Raw genomic sequence first — 24,195 nt, forward strand, 5'->3', positions numbered from 1 at the left:
TAAAAATTGAGGTCGTAGTAGATAGTACCTGCAATGTGTAGATAACATTCATGACTATACTGTTTTTTATTAATTTAAGAATTCGGTCCACTAATCTATTTTCAGTAAATCAAATGCAAAAAAAAAATTACATTTTTTTTAATTTCTGTTTTTAGTTTGTTTATATTTCAGGTGAAAATATTTCACTGTTCATGGTTATTCTCCCCCTGCTTACAGATATTGTAACGTTTCGACATGTTTTCCACACTGGAATTAGTACCACCTTACTACAGCCTCCAGAAATGTGAAAAAACTCACGGATGCTTTTTAAATTATTTTTTTTATTGCGATATAATATTTTCACATACACGTCAAGCAGGAATGACATTTATGGACGGTCCCTAAAATGGTGGAGTGACTATCCAACGTCGAACGTGAAGACAACCCCTTCTCTCTGAAAAAGCTCATTGGAGGAGTCCACTACGAGGACGACTCATCTCGAAGCCGTATTTTGAATCAACCCCAGTGGATTTATCGCTTCTCCGGCCATTGACATCATTATTGTACACAAAATCATCTTTTAAAAGGATGGGCTTTGCCTATTTTGTCGTGGCGAACAAGCATTTGAAGTTGAACGCCAAGTCAGCAGCGAAATCTCGGTCATTGGAGGTTAGTGGGCTCGCCATTTTACTCGTTAGCTTAGCGCGGCTAGTTTGACAAGCTAACCGGTTACGACTATAACATGATAATTTCGAGTGTATATTAAATGTAACAACACTTTGACTATGTGTTAAGAGTGGACTGAGTTTTAGAAATGAATTTGTGTTTTGGTTAACGCCTAAAGCTGTTTACTGTGTGAAGCTCGCCTGAGTGGAAAATAACCAAAATATAGCGAATGTTTCTTGCTGACATGAGTATTTGCGTTACGTCGTGACATCAAAGACGTACCTATCAAACACTAGATTAGTTTGACATATTACGTGTTATGTCAACTTGAAAGTATACGTATAAAGTTGCATGAATGCATATTTTAGACCCATGTTAAGAAGCAACGTGGCCGTGTCTAATGTTTTATTGTTTTATGATTTGTGATTAAGGAATGTTGGGTAGTTCTATCTTGCCACTATTCGCTTTACAGTGCTTTTGAAACATGATGAAAATAATTACAGGCGGTTGATAACGGCGAGTTATAATTGGATATGTGCCTGTCCTCTCTCCTTGTGTTCCTGCCCCCAAAGTGATCTACTCGTGCAATGGCAGTCTTCAGCCACCAGATGCTTTTTGCCGTTTCAAGATCCAGGTAAGATCTATTTTTTTCCCCTATTTGCGACTCATTATAATCTTACACGTATCGAGTTTTCATTGATCACGCCGTGTACATTGTTGGCAACGAGATTAGACATGGAATTCATGGGTAAACATGTAATAAAGACTTAAAAAGAAATGTAAAATTTCCATTTTCCGCACCACTTATCCTCAGTAGGACCGCGGGGGCTCTGGAGCCCATCCCAGCTGTCCTCAGGCAGTGGGCAGGGGACACCCTGAACTGGTTGCCAGACAGTTGCAATGCACACAGACAGAGAGACAACTCACTTGCTCATCCACACCTCGGTTAATTGGCCAGTCCAAATACTCCCTAACATCAGTGTTCTCGTTTGCCTGCGTCCTAGACGCATCATTTTTGCTGGGGACGCATTGTGTCAAATCAACGTTTTCGACACCAAATTGTCATTATTACCCGATTACTTTTTTTTTTTTTTAACAAAGATTTACCGAACTCCAAACTTTTCGTCAGGCAGATCCGCCATTGTTGTTTTGGTCTTGCGCCGATCTCGGCAAACGAGATCTCGTTGCTTCCAGATGACGTCATTGTTTTGGTGGTTGTCGAGTAAAAGAGAAGTATGCCTCCGTAAAAACAGTTGGTATTAGATAGATAGATAGATAGATAGATACTTTGTTCATCCCCGAAGGGAAATTCACATTTCCAGCAGCATCCCTGAGCTGAGAACAATCGAAAATAACACGGGAGCTGCTGGAGTGGCTGCCATTCGTGACGGCGCCGGAAGAAAAGATTCAATTTGAATCATGTACAAACAAACAAACAATTGAATCATGTACAAACAAACAAACAAAATATTCATATTTCAACAAGTGGAGTGATACTGATATAACCAGGTAAAACTAACAAACAAACAAACAAAATATTCATATTTATATCAACTTTTTTTTTTTTACTTGAGATTACAGTAATCCCTTGCTGTATCACGGGTATTTGCGAGATTTTATCGAGCATTTTGTTCTGCAGCAAGCAACACACAGCAAATGATATTACAGGGGCAGGTAGTGGAGGGCTTTGTGTGTTTTGGGGGAGGGAGGGTGTCCAGACTACTGTTGCGTCTACGTAACAAGCCACCTTTGCCGAGCCTGTATTAGGTTCAAATCAACAAAAAATTGGTAATTTTTTCAGTGTCGGTAATAAGTCGAAACATAACGCAGAAAGTGGTAACAACGGCAATAATTCCGGCACGAAAAAACGGCAGAGAAATTCTTCAGAAGACAGCGAAGGCAAGGAAAACACGTGTTTTGAAGCGAACGATTCGACAAAAGATAAAAGAATACTCCTTGCAAGAAAAGGACTTTTCTGCCAAAATGGACTCAATTATACTCCTGGTTACGCTATGAGGAGGATGATAATGGAGGGTACATGTTCTGTGATGCGTGCACCCAGTGTGACCAAAAAGTTGGATTGCATAAATCATTTCGCAATACGAACTTTCAGAAAAGCACATTCGATCGGCACGACAATGAAAACCACAAATTAGCTATGGAAATTCCGTTGCTGCTATTGGACCTTGAGAAGGCATTACAACTGTGGCGGGACAGCAAACCATAAGGAATATATGAACTGAAAAATCTGAAGTGATTAAAACTGCATGAATATATAGACTAATATTTCAGCAATATTATTTTGTATAATGTACAATATTTTTGGGAACTCAAAAATCTGAAGTGATAACTGCTTTGTATTACCAATTAAGTGTGATTAAAACTGAATGAATATATAGATTTATATATTTATTTATATATTTGTCGCCGATTTACAATTTCAACCTCGTTAACACTAAATTTTGGGGACCCATAGATTTTTGAGCATGCCAGTCCCCATCACTTTTCAGAGGTAAAATGAACACTGTATCATGCATGTTTTTTGGATGTTGGAGGACTATGATAGCATAAATAGGCAAAATATTTACAATGTAGTGCTTGGGGACTGGCCCAAGTTGTAATGACGGGGCAATAAAAATAGTGCAAAAATATTAAGCAGCAACTAAAATAGGTTGATGACTAAGATGCGACTACACTTTTGTTAATGTAACTCTCAAGATATATATTTTTCAGTGTTGCACTCTTGTTTAGGGTTGTGATGGCCCTGGGGAAGAAACTGTCTCTGAGCCTGTTAATCTTGTAGCGCGTACCAGAGGGGAACAGATTAAATAGGTGGTGGCCACGGTCAAAATAGTCCTTTTTAATCATGATTTTTCTTTCTTAGAGCTCAGTGTATCTGGTCCGAGACCATCATAGTAAGCTCACATTGCTCCTTATTTGTGTGTGTTTTTGCGTCTATTTCCGCTTTTGTAGAACTCTTCAGAATACTCCAGCCATTCCCGCGCATCTATGACTCCTAGCCTAGTTGACTCAAGCAGACAGAAAACCCACAGAGGTGTCTTTTATGTTGAGTCCTTTATAATGTTAATGGTTCTGCTGCGGTATCACAAGCTGGCAATGTTCTCCAAACTGGGCCGAGAGCAGCCAATGATTTTCTGAGCTGTGTAGACTATTCTGTATGTTTTTTTTTCCCTGTCTGTCAGTACTGGGACTGTTAATTAACAATATTCAAAAATCCCAATTTCTACATTTTGCGCAAATAGGAATAGTTTACATTTATGAAACCCCATCAAAGGAATAGTAGGTATGATTTGACCACTCAGTGTCACTGTATGGTGTAGTGCAACTGAAGACAGGTTCTAAAATGCAAGGAGAAGAATACAAACTACGGAGACTCAAAAGTGACCGAATTGCACCATTTTTTTACCACTAGGAGTTGCTAAATAATACACTGTCCCTTTGAAATGTTGGCTAAACCTTATAGATTCAGCCTCTCAACCATAAAATATTTCATAATTCTGCAGTCTTGTAATAAAACATGTATAAAACAACAATAATCAAATTGTGCATTTTCATCCGTAATATAATTTTACAATTTGTTTTTTGATCTAGTGATGTCACCTTTTTAATTAATACAAACATTTTTACCATGGAATTCCAGTGTCACCGGCTTTTTCTCAAAGGTTTTATGGTAACTTTACAAACCTCTGTTTTGAGAGAGTTGACTTCTAAATAAGTTGACCACAAATTAAACTTTGAAAAACACAATGGAGTACCCAAAAACATTGAATTGTGACATACAGTATATGGGCTGATCAGATTCTATATGCAACTTGATTGTTTCTACCTGTTTGCAAACAAATTCGGCCAGTTGACTTATTTCTTCACCGTAAAACATCATCTGCAGGGTAATTTTTTTTATAGTATTTAGATTAATTTTTTAGAACTGCCCACCAATACTAGTGTTCTTTTGTTTGAAGCCATTTTCCACACACAACAGATTAAAAATCAAAAGTTTTCTAAGAAATTGCTCACTCAGGCCAGATAATCACTTAGGTATGCTGGAAACGTTAATATGTTACATAATGCTGCCTACTTTGAGCCAATTTAGATTAGGCTTGTTACAGTATCTCGAGGTATCTGTATTCATGAATTTCCTTATGTACTGTTCCCTCAATTCACTGGAACAGTACTGTCCAAGGTATTGGCATACTTTAGTTTACTACATACATATATATTTTCATGTACACAGCAGAATTTGGTCTACAAATCCATTTTCGATCAAGTAAAATCCCTTCCTTATTTTGTCAATTACGTATTTGACAAAAATTTAAATCCATTGAATGTTAATAAATTTGGCCTATTATTTATATTTTCAGCTTCATGCAACATTAATTTCAAGGTGCTCCACACAAGAGGTTTTGGCAACATCCATTAACCCCTTGCCAGTCCTGTAAAATTAGTCTAAAATCCCAATTCAAGACGTACCCAAAGTAAATTGAATACTGTTTGGAAAATATAGAAGGTTTGGTCTCTTTTAAAAGGTAACACTGAAGTTTTTTTCCAGAAATAATCTCTGCAAGTGCTACCAATATTCATTAATCTGAGTTGGAACACACATGTAGAGGGTTTTTGTTCTTGCCTATTTTTTTTTTTCAATCAAATGCCTGCATCTTAGCTGTAAAAAAGGTGAGACAATATATTGAAGCCTTACCTTATTGGATTGTATCCCAATCTGAAAAACTAAACCTTGTATTTTACGCATTTCTCTAATGGTAAGTCTTGGTGTTTCCAAAAGTGGCCATTTGGAGACGACCAGTTCACAGTACTGAAAACTTTGCATTTGTGTATTTTACTCTGGACAATTTTTAGACATTGTGAAAGAGATGTAAATGTTTCACTTATTTCCAGAAGTCAATCCATTATTGTGCACACTTGCACGTGATAGCCACGCGTCAAAATGGATCACGGGTTGCATTTACGCACGATTTTTTCCAGCTGTAATTTCAATACAGCTCGTCAAATTACCTTGGGAATTTCAATGGCTGACGAATCTGTCAATCCACATTTCATCCATCCATTATTTTCAACATTTATCCTCAGTAGGGTCGTGGCGGTGCTGCAGCCCATACCAGCCATCTTCGGGCAGTGGGCAGGGGACACCTTGAACTGGTTGCCAGCTAGTCGCAGGGCACACTGGGACAGACAACTTACTCGCTCATTCACACGTAGGAACAATTTGGACCAGCCAATTAACCTGACATGCATATTTTTGTAATGTGGGAGGAAACTGGAGTGCCCGGAGGAAACCCACGCAAGCACGGAGAGAACATGCAAACTCCACACAGGAAGGTTTGATCCCATGACCTCAGAACTGTGCCGCGCACGAGTGAACCACTGCGCTGCCGTGCTATCCACATTTCAATCGGTCACTATTAGTTAAATATTTTTTAAGTCGAAGTAGTTCATGACATTTTTTTTCAATACAGACCCTCGTTGTCACAGGCTGAGAACCGTGAAAAAAAAGCTTGTAATTGGCCAAGAGTGGTGTCAATCTAATGGTCAGAAGCTAATGGCTTTATCGGTAATCATCTAACAAGTTTGTTAATTTTTAAAGTTATGAAACCAAAAACATTGATTACAACAAGTATCGCCAAACGATGTATGAATGCTTTTGGGTGGATCTTTTTTTTACCTGTCCGCATTATCTCGTTTTTTGGAGTAAATATTTAACACTGTTGGATTCACTGGAATTTCATGAATGTAACCACACCGTATTTGTGGGGATTTGTGTTGTGAGTATAATTTCAAAGAACTCTTGGGTGTTTTATAGCGCCTTCATTGTTTTCGGGTGTCTCGTTTCAGACTGATCGTAATGTTTCTGTAATGAGTATAGTTTGAAATCATCATATCTCTAATCCCAAGAGTTTTGGCTTTCCAATGATATGTGGCATGATGTATTTCAGGGACTGGTGACATCTTTGGAACGTTAAGGGGTTAACCTGTCATCCATAATACTAGGTCACAAAAGCAGGTCCACCCTAAAGTGTGAGAAAATCAAAGAAATGCAACATGATGGGCAAAAAGACAATGATGTCAACAGTTCCTAATAGTCTTAACAACAAACAACAGTGCGCAATAGTAGTAAAAATAACTAACTGGCATCCTATGCAATCTGCTTTGCAGGTGTCCAATATTTAAAACAGAATAAACTCTTCACCGGTTCTCTTGTTCTTTACAGAGGATCCTGTCTGTTATCCAAGCGGCACAACTGCTCCTCCCTGTCATCCAGAGCCTACCTCCACAAACATCCACGCAACATCTCCTCATTGACAAACCCACTCAGGCACTCCCGATACGGCTTACCACACAGCTATCGTGGCCACGACCAGGGCTTTGTCCAGAATACATATCTAGTTGCCCGGACTCTACACGGTTCTGTTGTTTGGCTTCAAGACATTAAAAATGAGGAAAAAAAACCTTTGGACTCTGCTCAGAGTTCATCAGACGAGAAAAAGGATACTATTGCAGCAGTAGCCCTACCACAAACACCACCGCCTGCCTCTCCAACGCCATGCACTGCTAGTGTGACCACGACATCGGAGAGAGCTGTGGTGAAGAAGGCTCTGTATATCAGGATTGTTGATGAGCTCAAGCATTATTATAATGGCTTCCGGTTGCTTGGTATTGACACCACGGTTGCAGGGAGGATGGTGTGGAGCCTTCTACACGGACAGATACTGACACGCAGGGAAAGAAGAAGGGTGAGAGGCCATTCATTCACTCATATACTTACACCTGCTCCGTAAAAGTTACATTCATAGTTTGAATTGGACATAATAAAAAAAGATGTTAATGGTTATAAGAAGCCTAGTCAAGTCAAGTCATATTTATTTGTCTCGTCCTTAATCTCAAATTCTCAGAGATGTAGAGTCACATGATCAGTTGCATGTTCTTAAGCTCTCCCTTACCTTGTGCTCATGACAAAGTGATAGGAGACCAAGTATTGCTACTACTACAAAAAAAATCAAATCAGGCTTTTGAATTTTAGTCAGAAGGATGCATTTACTTTGATCTTGAGAATGTTGATGCCGCACTCGTTCGTAATATTTGAGCGTGAATTTGATTAATATTGACAGCTGCGCTAGTGGATTAAGATTGATCGCTGTGTTTGCGGATTCCACAAACAAGTGTCTTAATTGTGGCACAATGTGTTACTTTTTCTTTACTTTAAATTTCTGCGCTAACTGCCAAAATTGGAATAATATGTGGAGTATTATTGAACTTTTACACCTTGGCATTCAAACATTTGCTCTAGGTGCTGTACTTCATCAAACTAGTAATCATGTTGCACTTTACAGAATCTGCATACAAGTGCAAATGAAAATGTGGGTGCTCAAAGAGAGAGAACCATTGTGTATTTTGTTTGTATTCACAGCTGATGAGGACGTGCGCTGACCTCTTCCGTCTGGTACCTTTTATGTTGTTCATCATCGTCCCCTTCATGGAGTTCCTCCTTCCCGTATTCCTCAAGCTCTTCCCAGACATGTTGCCATCCACCTTTGAGACAGAGTCCAAAAAGGCATGTGGGCATTTATATACAATAACACACACACAAACATATCCCCAGTGACTGTTTAACCCTGATTATGTAACTTGAGATATGCTTGCCCGGTGCAAATATGTCCGGCCCCTGAACCAGCTGACTAGCTTATCAATGCAGTTTTTTTGGGATGTTGCAGTACATTGTGCACACTCATGTGTAGTTTTTTACAAAGTTGTGTTAGCCTGAGGTTTATTCTTAAACATGCTTCAGTGTCTCATATATGCAGCTGCCTACTTCATCACATAAACATTTAAGACATGACTGTGTGTCTTGTTATTGCAACTTCTGCAAAAGCTGGCAGGATGCAGACTCCAATAATCCTGACCGACAACTGGCGTGTTTGGAGAACTTTCATGACTGATCAATTTGAATATATAATTCAAAGAGGGGGCAGTGGTTAGCGCGTGTGCGGCACAGTTCTGAGGTTGTGGTAACCTCCTGTGTGGGTTCAAATCCAGCTACCGGCCTTACTGTACAGAGTTTGTATGTTCTCCCCGTGCTTGCGTGGGTTTCCTCCGGGCATTCCGGTTTCCTCCCACATTCCAAAGACATGCATTTCAGGTGAATTGGCCGGTCCAAATTGTCCCTAGGTTTGACTGAGCGAGTGAGTTGTCTGTCCCCGTGTGCCCTGCGATTGGCTGGCAACCAGTTCAGAGTGTTCCCTGCCCACTGCCCAGAGATGGCTGGGATGGGCTCCAGCCCCCCGTGACCCTAATAAGGAGAAGCGGTACAGCTAATAAGATGAGAATTCAATGACTTGGATTGGTTTGTAAAATAGAAACAAAATGTAAGAACGTTGTTGGAATATTATTTCCAATCAAATTGTTTGGTCTCTTTGTTAATGCCATAGTGTATGTTTAGTTTTTTTCATGCCTTCGCCAGACAATAATAATAAACTTTTTAAAACCATTGCGGATTACACAGCAATACACAGGGATCAGAATTTTCCGCGGATCCGCGGATTTCCGCTGTTTTTGAACCCCAAAGGCATTCCGACTTTTTCACTTTTTCTCTTGCGTAGCAAACAAATTCAAAATCCGACTGTCTCACTCTTTCCTTTATTGCTCTGGCGCACCCTGGCGCCCTGGTTTATTCCTGGACGCTGGCTTTTTCAGCTGAAAATGAAAATCTCCATTCTGATCCCTGAATACACTGGATTTAAATCTAAGTCAATCACAAGTATACTAGGTCTGAAAATAAAAATGTGTGGTTTAATCCACCGAGTTATTTTGACATAGAACAACCCTATTGAATGTTGATCATGAATATCAGAGTGTAGGGATACTTTGAATCCTTATTGCTGCCAAACCAAAAAAACTTTGTTAATTATTCATGAAAACAAGTGTCAATTCACCAGGTCAAAGTATTAAAACTTGCATCAATCTGGGAAGTGATTGCAGATTTGTAATCCTGTTAAATTTCCTTTTTAACGATATGTTGTTTTATGTTATGTTAAAATTGACCAAGGATTTCCTGAGATGAGAAGGTTCGATGAAGCGAATTTTGTGGGCTGTAGCGCCCAAACCCTTACTCCACTTTACCAATTTTTGTACTTTTTTTTTGGTTCTGTTGCTAATGCACCGCACTCACCTGCAACGAACCGCTTTTGCTTATGGTGTCAGGAGTGCGGGGGCGATTTTTGGAGGTAAAGGCTGCAGCGCTTATAGTTTATAGTATCAATTATTTTTTAGGTTTGTGGAACTCAGTCACAAAATTCTTCAAACGTGTGCGGGTGGGGGCGCTGGTCACTCGAGTTGCCCTTTGCCACAACAAATGTGATCTAAATTCAAAACCCTGCCAAGACATCTGAAAACATTTATGACGCCCTTCTTGGGGAGAAAGGAGTCAATGCTTTTGACATGATTCAGCTGTGCGGTGGCACAGTACTGTTGGCATTCCGCAGCCAAAGGTGTGGACCCCAAATTCTCCACGCCGTGGGCGTCAGGCGTGCCCCTGGCTTAACTCACAATTAACAGGTACACACAATTTCGTGAAAAGGGGTTAGTTTCAAGTTCCAAAATTTTTGGGGGTGATCTGAAATGGAATGACCAAAAAACAAAATTGTATAAAAACAGCTCATTGTTTCCCCTTTTGTGCAGGAGGAGAAGCAGAAGAAGGGCCTGGCAGCAAAGCTTGAACTTGCCAAGTTTCTGCAAGAGACTATTGCTGAGATGGCTCGAAGGAACAAGGCTCAAAGCGAAAATGAGACACAGCGTTTCTCCAAATATGTTCAGCAGGTACAGTTAAGCCAAAAGAGACTTGGCTTTTGGTACTTTTTGCATAAGCAACAAAAAATCCAACTGAAACCTGTCTTTTGTTTTGTTTTATTTACTTATGAATAGCTTTTTAAGTCATTGAACTGTTATCCCTTAATTTAATTTGATTGGATGTCCTTGTTAGGTGCGGGGTACCGGTGAGCAGCCGACGACAAAAGACATTGTCCGCTTTTCAAAGCTGTTTGAGGATGAGCTGACATTGGAGCACCTTGAGCGCCCTCAGCTAGTGGCTTTGTGCAAACTGCTGGAGTTGCAGCCCATTGGCACCAACAACTTGTTGCGGTTTCAGCTGATGTTGCAACTCAGGACCATTAAGTCAGACGATGAGGTAGTAGAATGTTATGTACAGTGGTACCTCTTTATACGAGGTTAATTCGCTTCAGGATCGAGCGCGTCGCTCGAATTGCACCTCCCAAAAGCTTTCACTTAAACAATAGCTATAAAACAATTTTCCTGATCACTAAAAACACATATAATAGTAGTTAAGCATCCAAAAATACAATAATACGAAAATTAATATATATTAACAAAATAAAACTCAAGTTTATCTTGAGTTCTTACAATGGAGAGACTCGAGTCGCTGTAACAAAGGTGTGTGCAGAGTTGCGGGAGTAGGGAAGGGGGGAAGTTTTTGGGATGAGTGACAGGGCGCGGTCTTTTATGAATACGTATTTAGTGTACACTTAAATGAACGCGGACACACCCAAATTATTCAAAGCACAATTGTTTTATCTTCTTTTTTACTGGTTTCGGTCTTCATTCATCACTTTTGCCCATAGCTGAAGTCACAACGCTATACTTTCTATGAGTCTTTAGGGGAAATAACGTATCCAAAGGGATTTTTCTCTGCCTTCTATTCAAAATTTTACAAAAACGTGTAAGGCAGGTGTCATCAAAGAGAGCTGTTGCACAACCCGTCGCCACTTTCTTTTCAATGAAAGCAGCGCCTCTGTAATCTTCTTTATACACACCAGCTTCACTGGTTGACCTCCAACTTAGGTTTATTTGCAACAGGGATATAACATTCTCCAGAGATAATGGCAGCAAAGCGTCGCATAAATTCTTATTGCTTCCCGATTTGTACTCCTTGGCGTGGTCACTCACAGGTACAACATGCATGAGTTTTTCCAATATTACTTGTTTAGTTATAATTGTCATCATTCTCCCTTTTTTCTCAGACACCTTACTAATTCCCCATTCTGAAACTTGTGGCTAAGGCCACATAGTCACAAAAAAAAAAGAGATGATATAGAATGTGATTAAAGAGATGCGATCAAAATGAGGTTGCTGCAGAATACTGGTACTCTACAGGTATAACCAATGGCGTGGACTCAAATGCCTGATGGCAGGAGTTGCCTGCGCTAATTGGACCAAGCTGATAGAGGTTAGCAGTCACAAGCAGTGACCAGCCTCCCTCCAGTGGTTTCTAATGGTAGCCTCTGGGCTTGCTCGTGAACTAGATTTTCCTTCGTATAGCAAGTAATATTGTAATTGAACAAAAACTCATAAATCGAGGTTTTCGTGTGTAAGGTGCTTGTATAGAGTGGTACCACTGTATATAAGCTGTATATTCGTCACACCTGAGGGGCATTCTAAATTTTTGTTTTTTGCAGATGATTTCAGCAGAGGGTGTTTCAGCAATGAGTGTGTCAGAGCTGCAGGTGGCTTGCCGCAGCCGTGGAATGAGATCTCTTGGCCTTACTACAGATCAGCTCCGTCAGCAACTGCAACAGGTAAGCACGCAGTAACTGATGTTAATGAAAGTATTTGGACACCATCTCTTGGTTTTCCTGGTATCACGTGCTTTGTTTGGAATCTGGCAGGTTTCTCAAAATGTTTATCTAGTTCGATTTAAAATTAATTTGAAATATTTCTAACTAATCGGGGCAATAATACATGTGTAGGTGAGTAGTGAGTTTATAGATGAAGCAGATCCATGATACTTGTCTCCTTAAATCCAGTGGCTGGACCTACACCTGAAAGAGAACGTTCCTCCATCTCTTCTGCTGCTCTCCAGAGCCATGTACTTAACGGACATCAAACCCAAGGCCTCCGTCATCCCGCCTGTGCCTAAACTTGAGGTTGGAAGAACGTGATAGTTTAACCTTTCCTTACAGAAATTGCATGATTTCAAACCATACGTGCTATACAATGTATTGACCCTGTGCACACACGTGACTTAACCACGTGAAGACAGCCTGATGGACGGTAGTAAACTGTAGTAAACAGTGGACGAGTCCAGTAAACAGAAGACAACAACAGCATTTAAACGCCATTGGCAATGACTCGTCAAACTAATATTGTGCAGCCTTGTCGGAAAGCGCAAAGGGCGCTCTTTAGAGAAACTGAGGAAAGCATGAGCAATGCTAACTACTGACCTATACGTTCTTCCTCCTGACATATTCCCACATCCAAATCATCCAGTCTGCCTGACTTTAGTCCACACGATCAATACCAGTATAATGTAAATGGCGTCGCTTATACACGAGTGCTGATCTAAAAGCCTGGATGCTTACCAATTCTTTGTAACTGGTATGCGTTTCTGCGCATCGTTTTGCCGACAAACGCCCCATGTTAAGTTTTATGGTGGAGCACATAACAGTTCTCACTACACGTAATATTCTGACGATTACTGTTTGGAATCGCTGGCTAATCGCAATAAAAGCAGCTTGTTGAAGAAAAGGCAATGGTAAGCCGCTAACATTAGTTAGTTAGCACTAGCTAACTTATTTTATTGAGTGACTTTGACGTGGCTTATACTTTGGGAATATATAAAACCTACCTTGCAAAAAATGCTCTTTGCAAATCTTGGAATAACTTCTGAGTCCTGTTTAACTGTTAAACATCGCCGTCTTCTGTCAATACAATTCTAAATCAAGTCCAGCACCTTGCCGTTTGGCACATCCCAATGCACAGCAATGAGTCTTCATCGGAAAAAGTTGTAGTGAGATTCTTCTGTCGTCGTTATTGATGTTTGTTCCAATTCAATTGCTCATTCAACTGCTATGTGCTGGGGTGCTTCTGCCGCCCATCATGACTCTCATTCTGCCACGTGCAAAGGGTCAATATGAAGGGTCAATTCTAACTCGACACAATAACTAAAATGCCAGAGCTTTGTGAATTTTCCTGTGTTGTCCTTTCACAGAAAAGCACTCCAGTGGAAAATAATGGCACAAAAGGAACCTTGGTCAGCTCAGACCTGCTGTCAGACCCTGCGCCAATCACAAAAGACAGGACGGTTCGTACCTTCTTCCAAAACATAACTAATTGGATAAGTGCATTGTGGGCATTTGAAATATATACACTAAAACACGAAATTATTCATTTTGTAAACATTGTCACCAACACTATATGACAACTGTTTATTTAGGAAAATTCATTCTATTATTCAAGTTAAGCTTACTGCATAAAAATAGCTTTATAAATCCACTTTGATATTGAAGGGTTCCCACACCTTTTTCTCCATGCATCATTTTTGTGTTACAGTCAGAAGAGATGCGGACCAAGACTCCTGTCATTTCGGACAAACCTTTAACGGCTGCAGAAGTCCTTCAGGTGACACCTCATTGCAATATTTTATTTCTCATACTGAAATATTATAGAGATTTATATTGGAATGAAACCCAAAGAGTCAATACAAAGAATAGCAGGCAAAGTTTGGGTAAATCTCATTTTTGGAGAAACAAGACTTTGCTCTTTATTTATCGCAACAACACAAAAGAAAACTACGACACAAATACACATGTAATCACTTGATTGGTGTTGAAGCTTAAAATAGCAGTTAGGGTATTTATAGAGTTGTCGCTATCTGCAACACTCGCTCAAAAGGTTTGTTACATGGGATAACTCCTGTCTAGTATCCAGATTGCTAATGTAAACACATAAGTGCTAGAGTGAGTTAAATCATTTGTCTTTTAGAAAGCAGTTGAGTATGTCAAGGAAATGTTAATGATGGGGTATTGTAATCACTTGTGTGAGAACCAATACTAATGTTCTGTGATAACACACATTGAAAGCTGTTTTGTTTAGAACTAATGTGGACAGGAAACTACTAGACCTGAAAGAATAAAATAAGTTCCCTCCAGCTAGCGATTACATGACTAGGGTTATAATAGCGACAACAAGGCTTAGGTTTGCATAGGGATAGTAGGGACATAACACTGGTCACTGTTCAGGAAATACAAACTGTCCTCACTTTTTTTATGAACAACCTCATTTGGATTATATAACCAGTGCACTTACAAGGGTGATTTAGATTGTCTTCTCGTATGTGTTGTAAAGATAAAGGATACCGTTGATCCTACCATTATTGAGCGGATTATCTTCATGATGTTCAGACTTACATTTGCCACTTTTTACTTACCGAGTGGGCTGGTCCATTTTATTCCCCTCAGGCGCAAATTTGATTGCCTGGTGACTGGTATTAGACATGCCTACCTTAGCTTTGGCTTCTGTAGCAATGGCTCCAATCTACATTACTTTAAATTGATATTTATTGAGCACAAATGATATGGTGACAAACACGCTGTGCCCGTTTGGATACGAGTGTTAAATTGTATGTCCACAGCAGCTAACTTTGTAGCATTTTTAGCATGCAAAATTTAACATCAATAAAGCAAATGCAGATTTTTATCCTGTGCCAAAATGCATTTGTTTGTTTGATTTTGGTGCTCAGAAATGTGCACTGTGCTCAAAAAAATTGTTGGAATTTGTTGTTGCTGCTGAATATAGCACTACTTTTCCTTGCACAATTATTACAACTTAGGCCATTTCTGATGTTTATTTTAAGTCTTTATTGCATATTTACCCTGCACTACAGTATCTAATCTTGTTGCAAACAAGGTTCACCATATGATCGATGACAAAGACAATTCAATACACTTTTATTAGTACAAGTCCATACACAGTTGTTTATTATTTTTGTATAAATCATGTAGCCTCTCAACTATTTAGGATGTGAAAATTGAAGTGCTGGCACCTCTTTGTCTTATTGTGCCTCCCCCAGAGAAACAGGTACATACATCCTTGGCTGTTATGTCCTCCCCAGCAATGTCGAGACCAAACCCACCCCCTCGCGCAACACTGACACCGTGGCTTAAACAGGGTTGAGCTAAACTTCAGTTGCGATCTGGGAACACGTTGACGTCTTTTCTTGTTTCCCTGGCAGGCTAAAGCAGCAACGGAAGTGTCCCAGAAGAGTAAGATGAGTGCCAACGGTGTCTAACGAGGAGTCAACTCTGGACTTTAAAGGGGAGATGAATTGTAGCAGCCCGAGCCTTGAACTGCAAAGCCACGCTTCATTGACGAGCTGACAGTTTTATTTTTAAATATCCTCGCTCCTATTTAAGTAGATGATAGTTGAAGATGTCAAAGGCACATTGATGCTCCCGCGTTGGCTCTTGCGTCGCCTTTTGACGACGGTTACGCGATGGTTCCCCTACGATCCACAGACGCGGGCTCACTGCTCGCGAGGGAAGGATGCAAAGTGCTCCTGTTGTATCACTCGTGATTGGTTTAATATGAGAAATACTTTTCCATAAATCATCTCACTTGGTTACACTCATCCTGAAATAGGAGCAATTCATTCTTTATCCATACGGCAAATAGGTTGGCAGAAACGTACCACAAAGTCTGCCACCGAACGACATCAACTTTCTCTGTCCTGCAGTGTTGGGTATGTTACTGAAAAACAGTACTTAGATTTACGAGTTGCTCCATTTAAAAATTCATCAGTTACCCCCAGATTGGGATGGATGGGTGGACGGACAACATGAGTCATGCAGGCGTATACAGCGATCTAGGGATACTGTTTTTCATGATCTACACCAAATAAGCTAAGCTAACGCTGTAACGCACCATAACAACAATAGAATTACAAAATTGTATCCATAACGCGTGACAGTACTTGTTACAAAGAAAAGGAATTACGTTCCAGGTAAACGCCTTAGTCCCAACACTGCCGCATCTCGACATAGGATGGAGTTACATTCGCTAATTCACCTTCACCCTTCATTTCTGGAAACGAAACAATTGACTTCGCGTTTAGCCAAATGATGTGCCGCAAACCCCAACTGTAGTGACACCGCAACACATTTGCAATTGGATTTCTGGCCAGAGTATTATAGGCAATTGCGCAGGCGTCTTTCCGCTATAAGTATTAATGGCTCTTGAGTGTAGCTGATGCCCCGGTGCTGTGGTTTTCACATTTCTGCACTCCAGAACAACCGTTGCAATGTCCCTCAGGGGTCATCTTGCAGATTTGATCCGCTTCAACAGTAAATTCCTTTTCTTAGTAGCATTTTTATCTTGGATTTTGAAGGAAATAGTCTCAGAATTGCAATTACCTCATGATTCCAAGAGGTTGCCAAATGTTTACTCTGTTAACTAGTCTCATCATTTTGAAGAAGCTACACTTTATTAATTCACGGTTCATTAATTTGATGATGAATTACTAATTCGGTCAAAAACACACACACTGATTGATTAAAAATCACCTTATTTAAATTATAACATTAACCAAACATTCAAACAAGATAGAAATTGTATTGTGATTTTCTGGAGTGGTGGGTGTATTGTGGAAAGTTTTAACAGCTAATGAAATAAGCAAATTTTCTATGTTGCGTTTGATCCCCCTCCCCCCCCCCCCCGACACCTATCGCTTCTTTTGTGGTTGTGCACAAGCACCTCATCTTAGAATGAGCTTTTATTTATGTGTCCAAGTAGCAAGGCAGTACTCTACACCTTCTACGTGGATTCCTCCTGTACATTTGTAAATGTGTACTTTGGCGTTTGTGTCTTAAATCTTTGCAGCAGCTTTGTACAATTTGCTATGCAAACTCCTTAAAACGATTGAAGCTCCTGTTAGCAGTTCAGTGGCGTCTGTTTGACTCGGGACAGATAAATACTAAACCCGTCCAACTCCATGCTTTTCTCTGCTTACAGGACCACGTTGGTCATTTGTAGACCTGTAAGTTTCATCATTGGACTGCAACAGGTGCACTAGTTAGCAAGGCCTGTTGACTACTGCATTTGAATTTGAATTCATTTAGAGAGTTCCTTTCACAAAGGAAGACTTGAGTGTAGTCTGCTGTTTTTTATTTGAATATATTGCGATGTGTTTTTAAGAATGGGTACGGTTACATGCAGGCCAAAGTCCAATTGAAATCAGACTATTGTTGGTATTTTGGTCATTTTAAGCCATGGAAATGCACACTGAGCCGATTATGGTCTTAGTCCGACTTCAAGAATTCAAATTCTCATCCCAGTCGGACAATCCAACTGCATGGAAACGTACCCTTTCAGACGCGCGGTTTTCGTGAAGCTTAGAAGAATGATGTAATCACCCAGAAGATATTCTATTTATGAGAACAAAACAGTTTAAAATAAATCTGTATCATAATGATGTATTTTTGAAAACGCATGCTAGTGTCACCGCATCCTTGAGTTGCCCTCACATTTGTAAGAATCTGTTGTGTGTACTGTATCGACAGGATCAGGTTTGTGTACATCCTGTACATTAAACTAATGTTTCAGTTTTCAGAGCTTTCATTTGCATCTTTTTTTAAAGCAGCAACAGTGATTCTCTGCTTTGAATTTGATTGGTGCTGCCGTGCCAGTTTTAACAGAAGAAAAAAAGTCCTAGAACCTTTCACTCTTATCCATGGTTATATAATGAACAACTATTCAACTTTTTAGTCCTACCTCTAAACCCAAGGGACTGAAAAATGTATTTAAAAAATCATCAAAAAGTGCAAACATAGCTGAAAATACAAAAGAACATCAAAAGGTAAAAAGGAAAAAAAGCAAGAAGAAACGCTACATCAAAAGGACAAAAATGAGCAGGGAAAAACAGGAAAATAAAACACAGAAAATTCTAACAGAATAGAGGAAAAATAAAATAAATAAGAGAAGGAAAAAAGTGGGAAAGATAAGTAAAACTTGGTGAATAAAAGGAACAAAAAACGAAGAAAAAATGCAAGAAATAAAGGAAAACTGTTTTGAGGGGCCTCTTGGATAAGTATATAACCAATAATATGCTATGCACAAAATGAATTAATCCTTGTTTTAAATCTGTTATTCCACTAAATCACAATAGCAACTACTCTTTCACCCTGCAACCCTATTGGGGATAAGCAACACAGAATATAGATGGATGGATAACTCATTTAAACTTCGGACCTTTTTATACCGAGCAACTTTAAAGTCAAGCAACTGGAACCCCTGCGTGACACAACAAAATGTAAAATTCAAATATTGACTACGCAATACAAGAATAAACTTCGTTAAACACTTCCCTGAAAAACACTGGATACTCAAATAAAATGTGTAAATGGAGTGCTACGTCCAATTTCGTTGTCACAATATGTTCAACCCATTTTGTAACAATGATAATAAAGGTATATTCTATTCTAAATATTTACACATCTAAAAAAAAGGGATGAAATATTAGCTCAGGAGGTAGAGCGCTCATCATGGGATCAAGAGATCGCAGGTTCGATTCCCGGCTCCTCCGTGTTATATGTCGAAGTGTCCTTGGGCAAGACACTGAATCCCTAATGCCCCCAGTAAGCAGGTAGTGTGTGTGTGAAAAGGTAAGTGTGAAGCACATTGTAAGCGCTTTGGGAGGTCTTCATTGACTTGAAAAGCGCTATATAAATGCAGACAATTTACAAAACAATTGTAGCTTTTTACATACGCTACGAATTTCAAGTCAGAATCCATGAAAAAAATGCTTATTGACCAATCGCAAGAGAGAAAGAAGTGTCAACTGTCTATCGTTTTAAATGATGAAGACTAATGTGCGATGCGGTTGTAGTTGTGGTTAGTTAAGTTGAGCAAAACATTTTTGGGCTAATAGTTTAAACCTGAGGAATGCTCTTAAATCCTAACATGGAGTCAAAACCCTACTTTAAACACTAGGAAACCTTTGAAACGCTTGAACACCTTAATATGGGGCTGAAACCCTAGTAACGCTTTAAAACCCTTCTATGGAACAAAAATCCTAGTTCCAAACACTAGCTAGAAACCCCCGTTTTAAACCCTAGCTAAAAAAAAACTAGGAATGCTCTAAAACCCTAAAATAGGTCCAAAACCCTAGTTCGGAACTCTAACTTGAAACCCTAGGCACACTTTAAACTCCCAAAACCTTAGATTGGAAAGCAAGCTGGAAACCATAGGAACTCTTTTAACCCGAATACGAGACTAAAACCCTAGGAATAACGTTACACATGTTGTTGATCGCTGAAATGCACATGACAATTGCAACCAAGAACAGTTAATTGGGGAATAACACATTCCAGGAAACTTGTTGGGTTTTGAATTGATTTTAATGAAGATATTGGACTGCAAAGAAAAAAAAAAGGAAGATCAGGGCTATGAACTGAACTTCACCCGGTCGAATTTGGCACGAAGGAAACAGAAAAGCCATTTTAAAGAACAATACCAACCGCACTCACTAATAAATGTCAATGCAATGACAATACTCGACAGTTTCAATTGATTTTTCTTTTTTACTAAAAAAATGTACTGAAGGCATTCACCCTCCCAGTGCAGCGACCACTGTTGGTTTTCATGTCAGCACAAGTTCACCGGGACATACGGGACAATTCTCTTGATCACTAACATTTTGAGGCTCAATCCCATAATTCCTATTTCCCCTCAACCTTAATTTTAAGTGAATAAAGTCCAATTTCTCCGCAAAGTGTAGAAAGGGCGGGAAAAAGAGTGATGGAAACAAGCCCCGTTTCACAAAGTCAGGAGCACCCCAGCTTCTCCCAAGCCACGCTCCCTCGGCTTTACTGAACAATTAAGAACGGAATCAGCCAAATATGTATTCTGACAGAAGGTGATTTGAGAAATGAAAAAGCACAGAGGCGCAAAGATGAAAAGAATAAGACTATAGCACAGTACTCGTTTGGCGGCATGAGTTAAACACTAAGAGTTTATTGTAGCAATTTCCTATGTTTCTGTTATGTGGTGAGTGACAGAAATAAAGGCAATCACAATCGTGTTTTATTTTGTGTGTTATATTAAATCAGGTGGTTGTGATTAAAAATTCTAATCCTACATGCTCGTCCCCGAACTTTTTTGTTAGTGTAGCATGAAATTGGTGGGAGTAAGAAGAGGCCGGCGAGTAGAAAAGTTCTAAATTTCGGACAGCACCTTAATGTGAAAAATGTTTGGATGGGACATGACCAAGAGACTTTCCTGTCAGCCCTTTTTTCCCTTCGGTTTTCTTAATTGTTGATCAAAGTGGTTGTATTTTGAATTCATAGTTACACATTTGATGAACACATTTTTTTTTAAAAATCGCCAATAAATTAAAAATGTCAATCAATGAACAATTGGAGGTGGGATCGCAACAAGCTCTGCTCAAAGTGATAATGTGGTAAGCAGGAGGTACGTTTCTAACTGTTCCCATGCCCTTACCAAAAAAGGGGAAGGGGAAAGAGTAAGTAATGGGATTGGGCCTAAATGTAGGCCTTTGCATAATTACAAGTCCGACACAATAAAAAGCTTGATTGCATGTTCCTAAAGATGAAAGCAGTTGGGTCTGCATGTTCTGAAAAAAATAAAATAAAAAAAATAACTACAGGTTATAAGGTTGAAAAAAAAAAAATAGGGCACCCCGGTAAATAGTCAATTCCATTTAGGAAGATTCAAGTCATGTCAAATGGTTAAACAAAAAAGAAATCTGATCAAAGACAATCTGTCCCATCAAACTAAAGTCAGGGTTCATACATCATTCTCATGGCCAAATTCAAGCACTTATTAAGGACTTTCAAAACTGAATTTCAAATGTCTCTAGTATCATTAAAAGAAAAAGGTCTGTGTGAATTATATATTTTGCAAAACATGGCAACAATTTCAGGCATTTACAAGCACTTTGCCCGAAATTCAAGCACTTTTCAATCCTTGAAAAACAACAACATTAGAAATCAAGCAATTTCAAGGATTTAAAGCACCCGTAGGAACCCTGATACAGTTTTCGTGTTGGCTTTTTAACAAGAACAACTGTCTTGCGGTGTAGCTTATCTAATCCTTGTAGGACAAAATCAAATATTTGTCCAAAGATATTGCTTTAAAAAAAATCTGGTGGATCCCTCAGTAAACTTAGAAGGTCCTAAAAGCACATTACTTTGACTATTTATTCACCTACAGATGAAGCTGCATGGTTTCAGCTCAAGGATACTTCAACATAACAATAGCCTGGAATCGCACCCACAACCTCCGAGTTGCGAGGCGATCACTCGACCATGGCGGCGCGTCAGCACTAAAACAGTGCTGTCATTCTACACCTTCACAAGTATTTTCGTCGCTTGATGACTTCTCATTTTAATTACAAACTGAGGGACCGGGGGAATAGTAAGCTGTTGTATTAGCATTACATGGACGCTGTTTTGCACTTGTGAAACAATTGCCAAACACAATCGGGGGAGGAAACTGAAGCTTACTAATCATCTTAATTTTCTCACAGAAATGCAGGTAGACCAACAGTCTCTTAAAATGAAACAATGATCTTAAAATATAAATATCTACACACACACACACACACAGAGAACCCGCACTTGTTCTTCTTTAAAGGGACAGTGTGTAATATTTGACCACGACACGTCACTGTACTTTGTAGTGCAAGCAAACACGATTGCTAAAAAGCACTTAGAAAGACTACAAACCGAGAACAAAACACTGTTGAATATCTCATTTTTGTGTGCAGTCTTTCGGGGTACTTGTAGAAAAAGGATGCCGGACAATTATGTCAGCTCCCTTGATGTAAGCTTAATGTAATGTAAAATAAATGCAAATTTCTTGATCTTATGAATATTTAAAATAAATGCATGGTAATATTTGCATGTATTTTTTGCTTAATATTTAAATCAATCGTTTTTAAAAAATAATTATCCGTGCAATGCATTTTGTATTCTAATTGGCTAAACAGTCCCAAAAATTGAAATTATAGGTCACAGAGATATACATTCTCACACTTCTACTGGATAAACGAATACTCGGGCCTATAAAAAGCTTTTATTCTTTGATTTACAAAAAAAAATCTGCAACCTCAGTGGAAGTATTTGAATCTTGGCTTAAAACGCACTTATAGTCGATAGCTTATGAATGATGTTTATCGCTGTCAACTGGATATTCTGTTATGACCAGTATTCTATGTGGACTATGTCTATGTATTGTTAGTGCAGCCCTTCAAGAATTCTATAAAAATAAACATGACTTAACTTAATGACGTTTTTTTTAACCCACTAACGCCAAATAATACACACTGTCCCTTCAAGGCATAAGGGAAATGGGCTTTTTGGGTATCAGTGCAAAAGACAAATCAAAATTGAAGTATTTAAAACGAATATTTGTTAAAAAAAAAAAAAAAAGTCGAGTAAAATTGAGGTTTGTTTCAGCACTGAAACAATATCATAAATAGAGATAAAGAAATCAGTATGCTTGTGTCCAAACGTTTAAGAGACTAATTCATTAAAAAAAGAATATTTAATACTTTTTGATGGGAAAGATCAAATTAGCGTCATATCTTTCCACTGATTTAAGAATTTAGATTTAAAAAAAAAAAAAAAAAAACAATACCCGTACCGAGTCGAAGACACAGTACATAGAAAATTCATTTTGTTAAAATGATAATTTTTAAAAACCCTCATAGAGAGGAGAAAAAGGAAAATGGGGAAAAAGGCCCTTGATGGATTCAAGTCAGGGTGTTCCGGCTTGGTTTTTTTCCTCCTGCCTGTTGGGCCCGCTTGGGTTTCAGAGGCGGTTCCTGGACTCGAGCAGGATCTGGGTGGGTTTGTGCAGCCTCAACTAACTCTACAGGGCTCTTCCTGTGGCCCGGGTGACCAGAGTTGCGTGTCGCTAGACTGCCTAAAACACAAGGACACCACATCTTTAAAACGCACGGATCACAACGAAAACCCGAAGATGAAATACGGTGATCCCACGGTTGTCGCGGTTAGTAGGGACCAGAAAAGTAAAAATCCGGCGGCGTAGCGTCGCACCTTCAGGAAACCCCCCCCAAGGGTCTAACTTACCTTGAGATGCATCATTACCAAGAGTACACATCTAACAAATAAGAGCTTTTTTTATTTCCTTTGTTTATTGTGTATGTGTTTGTCTTGCTGTCGGTCACCACTCTCGAGGCATATGACCAGGGTAGAGAGATAAATATAAGGATGAATATAGAAACCGTTATTTGACAAGAAAAAAAGCTAAAAGGATTGTGCATAACGCTGTGAACAAAGAACATATAAACTATTTGAAAACTTGAAGATGTAGTTAAACACTAAATCTGTTATTAGTATATAAAGCAAGTTAACATCAACTGCCAACAAATATTCAACAGTTGTTTTTCTACAGAGCAGAAACTCGTCATCCAAGCGGATGCCATAATATTCGCGGTCCAATATTATTGTACAATAAGCCAAAAGGAATTCATTTGTGGAACGATTTGGATCAAATGATTTTGCTTTCATGGCTCTTTGAGTCAAAGAATTTCCAGACCACTAACTTTGATAAAGACCATCAAAATGCCCCTATTTTATATCAATTCAAAAAGTTCTGTACTATATGTATATTCGATAAATAAGCCAAGTTTCTTTGGATATTGTACGTTATAGGAGTCCTGGGCAGCATCATTGTAGGGCTGAAACAATATTT

At 39.1% G+C, this 24,195-nt stretch overlaps 2 protein-coding genes across 5 annotated transcripts in view; one reads left to right on the forward strand and one right to left on the reverse strand.

The window, feature by feature from the left end:
- The first annotated feature begins 427 nt into the window (after positions 1-427).
- letm2 (leucine zipper-EF-hand containing transmembrane protein 2) lies at positions 428-18,066 on the forward strand. Of its 2 annotated transcripts, none has more exons than XM_088336200.1 (11): positions 428-648; positions 1,149-1,279; positions 6,887-7,409; positions 8,084-8,227; positions 10,351-10,488; positions 10,652-10,855; positions 12,141-12,260; positions 12,489-12,608; positions 13,673-13,765; positions 14,014-14,082; positions 15,695-18,066. In XM_088336200.1, the coding sequence occupies exons 2-11, from the start codon at positions 1,233-1,235 to the stop codon at positions 15,749-15,751; spliced, it is 1,515 nt and encodes a 504-aa protein (XP_088192326.1). In that variant the 5' UTR covers positions 428-648; positions 1,149-1,232; the 3' UTR covers positions 15,752-18,066. The 2 variants fall into 2 exon arrangements, with proteins under 2 accessions (XP_088192326.1, XP_088192325.1); XM_088336199.1 differs by having other exon boundaries at positions 1,218-1,279.
- A 1,765-nt stretch (positions 18,067-19,831) lies between these two features.
- Positions 19,832-24,195, reverse strand: part of tut7 (terminal uridylyl transferase 7) — a 28,714-nt gene continuing 24,350 nt past the window's right edge. For all 3 annotated transcript variants that reach the window (XM_088336202.1, XM_088336201.1, XM_088336203.1), the window contains one exon: positions 19,832-23,403. In XM_088336202.1, coding sequence (XP_088192328.1) covers positions 23,231-23,403 — 173 coding nt within the window. In that variant the 3' untranslated portion in view covers positions 19,832-23,230. The remainder of the gene's footprint in view (positions 23,404-24,195) is intronic.

Source organism: Urocampus carinirostris, chromosome 5 (genome assembly GCF_059441175.1).
Source record: "Urocampus carinirostris isolate Australia breed hairy pipefish chromosome 5, RoL_Ucar_1.0, whole genome shotgun sequence".
NCBI lineage: Eukaryota > Metazoa > Chordata > Actinopteri > Syngnathiformes > Syngnathidae > Urocampus > Urocampus carinirostris.